The sequence below is a fragment of the Lytechinus pictus genome, chromosome 15 (assembly GCF_037042905.1).
Source record: "Lytechinus pictus isolate F3 Inbred chromosome 15, Lp3.0, whole genome shotgun sequence".
NCBI classification, from domain to species: domain Eukaryota; kingdom Metazoa; phylum Echinodermata; class Echinoidea; order Temnopleuroida; family Toxopneustidae; genus Lytechinus; species Lytechinus pictus.
The window spans coordinates 1,227,896-1,238,946 of NC_087259.1; the positions used below are offsets into that span (position 1 = coordinate 1,227,896).

An 11,051-nucleotide genomic window follows, 5' to 3' on the forward strand; every position below is an offset into this window, starting at 1 on the left:
TTTTGAAATTGTAGATAATTTTTTTGGAATGGTCCATGGAATAATTTCATATTTTTAGCTTCATAAAATAACGCATCGGATCTGCAGTTAAAGTGCAGAAGATGAGAAAAATTAGCTCATACCCGCAGCTAATTAATCACCTGTTCATCCATTGTGACGTCTGCGCGCAGAGTGTAAACTATGCGCAGATCATAATGCGCACAAACATAACTGTGGAACGTCCTTAAATGCTCTATTCAGTAATGTGAACTTGACACATCGTCGACGTTCATCCGAAACGTCATATCAGTCAATCATTTTTGAATGATCGCACGCATTGAAATCGCGGTCAGTCTACATGTCGTATCGCTTTTTCCCTATGGTGTTTTTGAACAGGGAAAATCTAAGTCGCTCAAACCGAAATTACAAGCACGTAGCTCTTTTGCGATATTTTCTCTGATCCTTGGCTTTGTGTAAAAATGCCAAGCAATTGTCTTGGTCTTTCAAACCGTGTTTTTTTTTTAGCAATGAATATCTTGTAAGGCTGAGGACAAAACATGGAAATTATATTAAACTTTGAAGTCAATTTTCCGTCGTATGTGTGATACGACGGTTCAGATGACCACCGAGACATGTACACCTACAGTACATGTTCATGATCTACAACTCTCACACATCTATTATATATTTCAATTTGATTTGAATTCATTTAGAACAATAATGATTTTTTTTAGTTTTTATAGGTTTTTAAGAATGTGTAATATATATAGTGCCCCTAAAGATAACATTAAATATTCCTGACTGAGCCAACATTCTAAAATGACACCAAAAATAAATACATGTAAATGGATAAATAAATAAATGAATAAATAACTCATACAGAAATTCCCAATAACAAAAAGATTGATATTGTAAAAACAACAAATAATAATATATTCACTATATAAATGTCAAACTTGTCACTTAAAATGTTATAACAGGCCATGGTTGTTGTGAAATGCAATCTACTTGTTTGTTCAAATGTGCTGATTTGTGATGTAAGAAAATGCCACTGTTCCCTTCTGTATAATCCTTGAGGAAGAGAAGTAAGATTGCATTTCATTGGCAGTTTGGGAATTCAGTTTCATCAAAATAACTCAATATTATCCATATTGTCTACGGACATTTAAGAATCAAGCTGTAATTTTAATTAACATTAGATTTAAAAAAATTAAGTTTGCATTGCCCTTTCCCAATGCTCTTTAAAATATGAAGAAGTATGTCTGCTATTATTCCCAAATTTCCCATAATTTCTTTTTAATTTGCTGTTAAATTGAACCTATACATTTTAAACTGTGTGTCTCAGTTGGCCAAAGTTTGTAAACTAATTATGGCAAAACTGAAATAAACCATTGAGTTCATTATATAGGCCAGAGAGTTCAGAATCATATTAAATTCACCTTCACCTTGTATATAAATCTTGCCTCATTTCCCGGGTAACCTATTTCCCTCTGGGTGATCACATGACTCATGACAACCAATAGGTGGTCTCTATTGAGTGATCTTGACAATATTAAAGGGCATTTATATAATATTCACATTTATCAAATGAAATTTATTTACAAATAAAGTTTGCTAATTTTGGTTTTGATGAGCAATTTATCCTCATGTACATGTAAATACGTATTTCTTTTAAATCTGTTTAATGTATCAAATGAATTGTCGTATGAGATGTTTATACATTTTTGCCACTTTCCATCCGAATGTAGTAAAAAGGTACTCGATAAAAAGGAATGCCTTGAATGCACTAGCACTTAATCAAGGGCTCTGTGCTAAAGTCAGTAATGATACATATAGAACTTTCAGTAGATGTAAATGTAGCTACATACACCTATCTAGCATTTTTTTGTGGGAAAATGAAAAGTGAAACTGTTAGCACTTGAAAATTCCTAGGTCCACAAGTACAGTTTATCATCACTGCAAATTTACATGAACACTAACTGTCAGACACGATTCCTTTTTCAGAGGCACTCCCCCACCCCCAGGGCCACTGAATGTAGATCAACCCATCACCACCCCCCTTCTCTCTCTCTTGTTCTCTCTTCTTTTTCTTTCTCTCTTATTAGATTTCAATAAAGTTTTCACCGTTTAAAATCTGTATATTCAAGATATTGCCCCCACACCCATTGTCCCTCTCTCAATTCATCATTAAAATGAATGATAACAGAGATCACATGATATTCTTTTAAGATAGAATGAAGTTCAATGAACACCCACCACGATATTTCCTTCATTTTTTGCCAGAAATGTTAACTTTGTTTTCAAATGACAATCAACTACAATAAATCATCTTGAAATGACACCATTTTATTCAAACTTTCAAAGAAAAAAGGTTTACAATGTACATGTACATTTTACTAGAGTCAAAGTGTTCTACATCTTTTATATAATTGCTCAAATTTTTTAATTTCATTTAGTTTGAATTGACCATACATTCAATCACAAAAGACCCCCGTCCTACATTCCACTTTAGGTGTATGGCCTACCCCTTAAAGGACTATGCTATTAAACATAGATCATTATGAGGAGACAATTTTTTGTTATTCTTATTATCATTATTTATTCTTATTATTGTTATCATTTTATTCAGCATTTCAGAAAAACAAAGAGAATACAGATGTACAGAAGGTAAATTAATTGAAGAGACGATCAGTTGTATGTGAGGATGTGTGTGGGTGAGTTGAGGACCTGTTCATGCACACACTTTGATAGGACCTGACCAACTGTGTCTTACTAGTATACAGTCTGAAAATTTTACCTTTTGAGATAATAAGAGGATAAATTAGCCAATAATTTAATTTATGAAACTGAAATCTTTTAGAATGGAAACTAAGGTACCTATTTCACTACTTACTAATATATCAAGTAGTGAATTAGTGTGTTATCATATAATTTGGGCTTATATTACAAGACTACACTGCACAGAATGTTGCATTATGGGTAGTGAACCTGGCAAGAAACATGTAGTTCAGTACTTGAGGTGGAGCTGTTTCTATTGCTCATTCATATGCCCTATAAAACTTACCTAAAATGCAATATATCTGTGTTCATACTGTCCCAAGCTACAAATAGAATGTATGTTTGAATAACTCTTACAAACCTGGACAGCCTATTAAAGCCAAAACTTCAAGAAAGCATACTATCATATGAACCAATCTTGATATCTGAGGGAGAGATTTGAGACAGGATATCTTATCTGCTCTATATGATATCATAGGGTCAGTTTTCTGGATCATCTGATTTCTGAAGTAAATAATTACCATGGAAACGCTAAGGAGCACATCAGACAAATGGAATAAAGTATGTTCAGGTTCTTTTTTTAAATCTACATTAAGCATGCACAAGTATATGGTCATGTGGAATGATTAAATGAACAAGATGTAGTGCAAATGTTTGTTAGATATAATAAAGTAAAGTAGAATTTTCTGCTGGGGAAATTATGGGAAAATATGTAAAAGGCAATGCAAAAATCAATTGATCTTATCACGTCTCTCTTCTAAACAACTTTCACAATATTCAATACATGGGATCACACAACACAAGCTGTGTTAGATTTAACTTGTAGAAACTGCAACATTGCCATCAATTGTAAGTAATGGTAGTCAACCTATTGTGTACATTAAAACCACTTGATATGATATGCTGGCAGTCTATGGAAAAGTGTCTAAAAATGATTTTATTTTTTTCCAAGCAATATCATGACAATCCTTCTCCTGCACAATGTGAATGTAATCATTTCGACAGTAGATCTTGTTTGGGTTTTTTTTTAAATTAATCTGATTTATAACAAAACATCACTTTTTTATTCAGTTTTATGTATTATATGATTGTAGTATGAAAGGAGAAGAAAACAACAAGTTAAAGAGTGCTTTTGACTTGAAAACTAATGCAGCTGCAATGTTGATTCATGGAAATAACTGCCTCAAAGTGATTTGCAAAATAACTTTGAATTGCATTTACTGGTTTATTTCATTTCTTTATCCATTTTAACCCTAACTAGGCCAGGCTTTTTTGGCTGTTCTGTGGCCGGGGGGGGGGGGGGGGGGGGGGGGGGTTGATTCATCCCCCCCTGAGATCTCGGCCGCCGATCGCGCGAGCGCCGCAAAAATTTGCACGCTGGTAGTGTGCGATGTAATCTACAAGGCTGTATGGTAAAATTTTCCAAAATAATGAGATTTTATTTTATATGAATTAATTATGCTAATTTATGCATAAATCATACTTTTTGCTCTAATTCACTAAATAAAGCTCCTAGAATGCTAATTTTGGGTAAAAATTTTCTTTGTAGCATTCTTAACAATGACAATTGAAAAAAACTTTGGTTTGGAAATCAATTTCTTATGTATATTATTGTTTTATGAATTTCTTATGTATTTCTGTTTTTCAACCTTTTGTTTTTCTTTGTTTTTTTCACCAGATTTATTGCACAACCTTTTGAAGCATAATTATGCTAAAATCAATTGCTTTCAGCTGTTTAAAGTAGAAATAATCATATCTTTATGAATAAGATGAGAAAACTCAATTTGCATTGACTTTGTACACAAAATCACGTTTTGGAACAATTTTTGGTCTGACATGCACTTACAAAATGTTGCGTAATTTCGGAACTGCGTACCTGGGCGTCGTATATTTGGTCTCAAAAGATGCGCGAGACTTAAAAGTATAAACTCTGCGAGTGGCACGGTCAAAAGATTTTGCGCGGCGGAATGATCGCAGAAAATGTTGAGGGGGGGTCGATTCACCCCCCCCCCGGCCATTTTAGGGTTAACATACAAATCAGAAATACAGAAGTACAAGCCAATGATAAACAAAAACAGCAAAAACAATTGGCCTACAGTTTTAAATGAATAATGATTTTTATTAAAATGTCTCAAGTTGGTGTGTGCTATATGATTTTGGTATGAACAAAATAAATCAGAAATCAAGTCAATTTTGCTGAGACTCGCACTATAAAAAGAAATGTATAGATGGGACTTCATACAAATGTTCGGCCCAAACATTTCAGTGTTTTGTAAAACATTTAATAAGAGGGAGTCTGTGCAGTATGTACCTTGTTTTCTACAATATTCTTTTTGAACATTGTAACAACAGTTTGAAGCACACTAAAGTTAATTTCATCTTTCCCTTTAAGTACTCACTGTTGTGATGTCATCATTGTCTTCAAACTTCTGCTGCATTCTTTCCTCCATGAAGTAGATTCGCAGCTTAAGACTGAAGTTCTCCTTCTTCAGATCAGAGATTTGCTGAGAAGAGGAATGGAATATGTGAAGGAAAATAAAAGCAAAGATAACAAAAATAAATGAGTTTAAATTGTGCAAGCCAACTTAAAATTCATTTGGGTAATGCACTGCCTGTTTTTACAATAAAAAATGTTTTATTTTAACAAAACAAAAAAGATTCAAGATGGCATTTGTGTTTTGGGGAAGCTGATATATGCCAGAGCTGAAATTTGAAAATACACAATATGTGTTTGTTTATTGGTATTATTTCATAGATGTATCTCAATATAACATGTGTCAAAAAGTTAGTCCCAAACATGTTTAGAAAAAATCTGGATCAAATAAAATGATAAATGTAATCTAGTATGAAGGTTTTTAATCTTCCATTCACTCTGTCAAACTCATCAATTAAAAATAAGCATATCTTTTCAAGAGATATTACAATGAATAATAATAATAATAATTAATAACAATGATAATAATAATAACAACAACAACAATAACAATAATGATAATGATGATGCAAATGATATGCGACATTCATATAGTGCTTTATACAATGTTTCTACATGTAAGTGTTGCATACTATTATCCCGGCTTTAGCACAGCTATCCTGATCGGACACTCGAGCATTCAAGGAATTCCTTCCTACCAGGTACCCAATTACTGCACCTGGGTGAAGAGTGGCAAAAGTAGATTAACGCCTTGCCAACGGACATGAGTGCTGCCGTGGGATTCGAACTCTGGACCTTGTGGTTCAAAGTCTAGAGACTTATCCACTGAGTCTGAAAACCTCTACAAAAATACTGCGGCAATATAAGAAAAATAATGTTGCAAATTTGAAGACAAATAGTTTGTAAATGTGATCATTAAATCAAAACCAGTTCTAGGGGTTTGAACAGATCCAGTTTACCATTCTAAACACACAGAATTTCTTCTACAGAATTCTTCATGACAATAGAGTAGTGTAAATTATACTGTCAGTCATAATATGAGAGCTTTGCTTGTATTACCTGCTCATACTCCTTCATGGTGTGTGCTCTTACAGGAGACATCCTGCCACTTCCACCTACCTTCTGGATTGCTATCAAAATATGAGAGAAAATAGATTATTATTAGCAGTTAGACTGGTTACCATAGAAATTAATATCATTTACAAAAACAATGGATATTTTTTACAGATTTTTTTTACAGTTTGGTCTGCCATCTTCTCCTAGGTTGAGTGTGACAACTGATCTGCTACAGTACATGTAGATCATGATAGTATGCCAAATTACATTTATCAGGAAAAAAAATTGGTACATGTACGATAACTGCAAATCTCAATGACAAATCTGTTTTGAACCAATCAAAACACCATGATTTGAGTATTTTGCTGTTTTAAATTGTAATGAAAATCACAGGCTAACATCTACAATACCCTTAAAGGAGAATGAAACCCTTGAAACCAGCTGAATCCATATCAAAGAGAAAAATCAAAGAAACATATTGTTGAAAGTTTGAGGAAGATTGAATGAATAATAAGAAAGTTATGAGCATTTGAATATTGAGATCACTAATGCCATGTAGATCCTCCCATTGGCAATAGAACCAAGATCTGTGATGTCACACACGTACAACTCCCTCATTACTTCAGTACTTATTTCACTTATATTCTCACTTTTATAGAGTCTATCACAAGGTGAGGTGTTCTTTTTATGAGAGGACAAGTACAGAGGTTTCACAACATTATATCATTGATGAATCGTTTGTCATATGATTAGAATGAACAAAAAGAGATGTTTTGGGGTATATTTTCAGTGTCCAAAAGGGGAGAGTTGTTCATCTGGGACATCATAGATCTTGGTCGCATTGCCAATGGGAGGATCTCCATAGCATTAGTGATCTCGACATTCAAATGCTCATAACTCTTCTATTGCTAGTCCTATTTTACTCAAACTTTTGTTGATCTTATTCTTTGATTTTTCTGCTTTCACAAAAGCTAACTTGCTCCAAGAGTTTCATTCTCCTTTAAATAGACCTGGATTGTGCAACTGAAATATGTGTGCTATTAAACACAGGTCAGATGCTATCCAAATATTATGTAGTCTTGAGACAGACTTTAAATGTAGTCTACAGACACATATCTTTGATTTTCAACCAGTGCAGAATATATAGTCTGAACTAGGAGACTAGAATCACTCATGTACTATGACTGCTCGCTGAAGATGTAGAGTCTGGACTCCACCCCAGACACAGTATTATTGGTTATTAGAGTCAAATATTTGTGTGTGCTTGCAGATACTTTCAAATGTGGTGCAATGCTGACTAGAAAAGAAAGTAAATATGAATGCACCTGTCAATGAATTTAAAACTACTTTATGCTTTACCTGGTGCAGAAGTATCTGGGAAGTGATCATTGAAGTTTGCTGCGGTGATATCAGCCCCAGCTGTCACATTGGGAAGCTGGGAAAAGTTGATGCTGTAAAGACAAAACAAACAAAATACATAATATTAAGCAAAACAATTACTCAAAATTACAAGAACTATAATAATACATTTTTGTACACAAAAGGATTCAAGTTCAAAGTTTCTTAGCCTTAAACATGACTTGTTTCAAGCAAAAAGGTACACATGAAGGTAAATGACAACCTGCACTCATATTAATATTGATTTCAACTTCAACCCCACGGGGGGGGGGGGGGGCACTTCCATTGACGAGTGGATACCGGGCGCAACCATGGGGTTTCAAAGAGCACCTAAACAAGTATTTTCTATATTCTGAAAATGCACTCTTTAACAAGTATTGGAAACAAAAAACGATACCCTTGGCAGCGCTCCACACTAACCCTTTTTTTCTACTGGTCCAACCTATTCATGTCAGACCAGTAGATACCCAGTTTTTCCATTTTTTACTGGTCCGAACCTAAAATCTACTGGTCCCCAAAATAAAGAAAACATTAAAAAAAGGCGTGAGTTTATTTTGCTGTCCTTTCTTGTTACCCCCCCCCAAAAAAAAAATGAAGGAATGAAAGACAAAAAGAAAGCAAGACAAAGAGAAACAAAGGAAGAAATAATAAAAGAAAGGAAGGAAGAACAAATAAAAGGTAAAGAAAGGATAGATGTGAAGGAAGGAAAAAAGAAAGAAAGAAAGAAAGAACAAAAGAAAAAAAGGAAAGAAAGAAAAAACAAAAGACAGAAAGTAATGAAAAAAGGAAAGAAGCAATAAAATAAGAAAGAAAGGGTATAAGGAAAGATGGAAAGAAGGAAAAAAGATAGAAAGAAAGAAAGAAAGAAAGGAAGAAAAAGGGTAAAGAAAGGATAAATGTGAAGGAAGGAAAAAAAGAAAGAACTGAAGAGGGAAAGGAAGGAAGGAAAGAAAGAACAAAAATAAGACAGAAAGAACAAAAGAAAAAGAAGAAATAAAGGAATGAAGGAAAGAAAGAAAGAAGGAAAGAAATGAAGCAAGCAATATAGAAGGAAAGAACAAAAGACAGAAAGAAGGAAAGAAGCAATAAAAAAAGAAAGAAAGGGTAAAAGGAGAGATGGAAAGAAGGAAAAAAGAAAGAAAGTATTGAAAGGAAGAAATAAAGAAAGGTAAAATGATAGATAGAAGGAAAGAAGGAAGGAAGCAAGCAAGCAATAGAAAAAAGAAAGAAAATGTAAAATAGATGAAAGTAAGAAAAAAAAGAAAGACCGAAAGACAAAGAAAGGAAGGAATGAGGGAAAAAAAGAACGAAAGAAGAAAGGAAAGGAAGCAAGCAGTAAAAAAAAAAAAAAGTAAAAGGATAGATGGAATGAAGGGAAAAAAGAAAGAACAGAAAGGAAGGAATGAATGAAAGAAAGAGAGAAAGGGCTGAAAGAAGGAAGAAATAAAAAACAAGAAATGGTAAAGAAAGGATGGATGGAATGAAGAAAGAAACAAAGAATGAAGGAAAGAAAGGGTAAAAAGAAGGAAAGGAAGAAAGAAAGAAGAGATAAATATAGGATGGATGGACTCAAGAATAAAAGAAAGAAAGAAATCAAAAAAGAAAGAGAAAAAGAAATAGAGAAAAATGTTAAAAGGAGAGAAAGAATGAAAGAACGAAAGACAAAGAATAATTAAAAAAGAAAGACAGTAACAAAAAAAATTAAAGAAGAGAGGGAAGAAACAAAGAAAGATTGAAAAGAAAGAAGGAAAGAAAGATAGAAAGAAAACAGAGGAAGAAAGCTAAAACTATCATAAATAAATTATCAGTTTCTTTTTGGCTCAATTAAGTCAGATATAGCTACGAAAGAAACCAAGTGTATCAACACACACACAAATGCATATGTGGGGCTATCATGTAGTCAGACGATATCACTCGAAACCCGATCTCTTTGAACTAAAACAGAAGTGAAAATTTCTCCTTTTACTGCTTACAAATGACAGTTACCCCAATTTTTTGGAAATATGGACATTATAAGAGCTTTTCATTAGTGTGAAATGTGAATTTTGACCGTTCTGTGAGAGATTTCTGCCAGAGGTTTGCCAAGCTTCGCCAAGCTTCGTTCGTGCAGCCAGTAGAAAATTCACCATGTGGGCTGTGTGGCTGGCTAGCCATATGTACACTGTATGTTACCCTAGTAAAAATTGCATGCGATTCATTCTGTGTGTATTCTGTGTGTGAATGACCAAATTTAACGGGAGGAAAATGGTTTGCAATTTGAGTCATGGAATATTTTTTATGTTTATGTTGGACTAGTGAATTTGACCATTTCTGGAAAAGTTACTGGCCCAACAATGGTTTTTATTACTGTTTATGTCGGACCCATAAATCTTGCTATTTTTGGAAAAATTACCGGCCCGACAATGATATTTTCTTACTGGTCTTGTCGGACCAGTAAATCTTGCTATTTCTGAAAATCTACCGGCCCGACAGTGATTTTTACCGGTCTGGGACCGTCGGACCGGCGCTAGTGTCGAGCCCTGCCCTTGGCAAGTATTGGAAACAAAGCAGTGCCCTTGACTTGACAAGTTTTCCCTGAATCAACCCCCTAAAAAAGTACAGCGATATTTATCTGTAAATTGTTAAGTCATGGACGAGATCACGGACGTCGGCTTTACCTTTACTTACATTGAGTTTAGTACCGCCCCACTTCCTACACCTTGCTCAAATCAGACTCTAAACACGTAGTGTTGGGGCATCCTTAAAAGCATTTGTCATTTTTATACCATCACAAATTGACCATTAACACGGACATAGCTTTCCTAGCGAAAAATATGTACCCTTTTTCAATATTTTAGTGTTTTTTACACCTGCATTATGTTACATCTACATCTATGTAACGTGCCCAATCTTGAAAAAGAGATCATTTATACACGTCTCTTTGGTCGCACCTGGTATCCACTCTTCAATGGAAGTACATAATGTACCCCCTACCCCCCCCCCCCCCTAGACTTCAACACAAATTGTATATAGTTAGAAGAGAAATGTGAACAATAGTCACACAGGGGAAAATATTATGTTATATTTTCCCTTGAATTTTTTTTATAAAATCTGAAATAAAATGTATCCATTGTCTGACAAAACAGTGCATACATCATCTTTTGGAATACTGTCTCTTGACAGTCCAAAAATAGGAAGCTTAAAAAAAAAGTTTCTAATCTAGATGGATGTACATTGTTTTTTTTTCTTATAATCCATCATAAAGTCATTATTAGATCATTTACATGTACAAAAATAAAATCCCGTCATGACAACAATTCTCTGCATCCTATCACAAGGCAATATCTCTTTGAATATTGGCCAATTATCACTTAAATTTTGCCTCTTGATATAGGCTCCATTGCACCTCAATGTTGAGTTACATAAA

General features: G+C 34.0%; 1 protein-coding gene across 1 annotated transcript in view; it reads right to left on the minus strand.

Moving 5' to 3' along the window:
- Window positions 1-7,694, minus strand: part of LOC129277172 (myomegalin-like) — a 50,917-nt gene extending 43,223 nt beyond the window's left edge. The window contains exons 1-3 of the mRNA XM_064110613.1: window positions 7,607-7,694; window positions 6,251-6,321; window positions 5,157-5,261 (exon numbers count right to left, since the gene is read on the minus strand). Of these exons, the coding sequence (XP_063966683.1) occupies window positions 5,157-5,261; window positions 6,251-6,292 (147 nt within the window). The 5' untranslated portion in view covers window positions 6,293-6,321; window positions 7,607-7,694. The remainder of the gene's footprint in view (window positions 1-5,156; window positions 5,262-6,250; window positions 6,322-7,606) is intronic.
- Window positions 7,695-11,051: the final 3,357 nt, after the last annotated feature.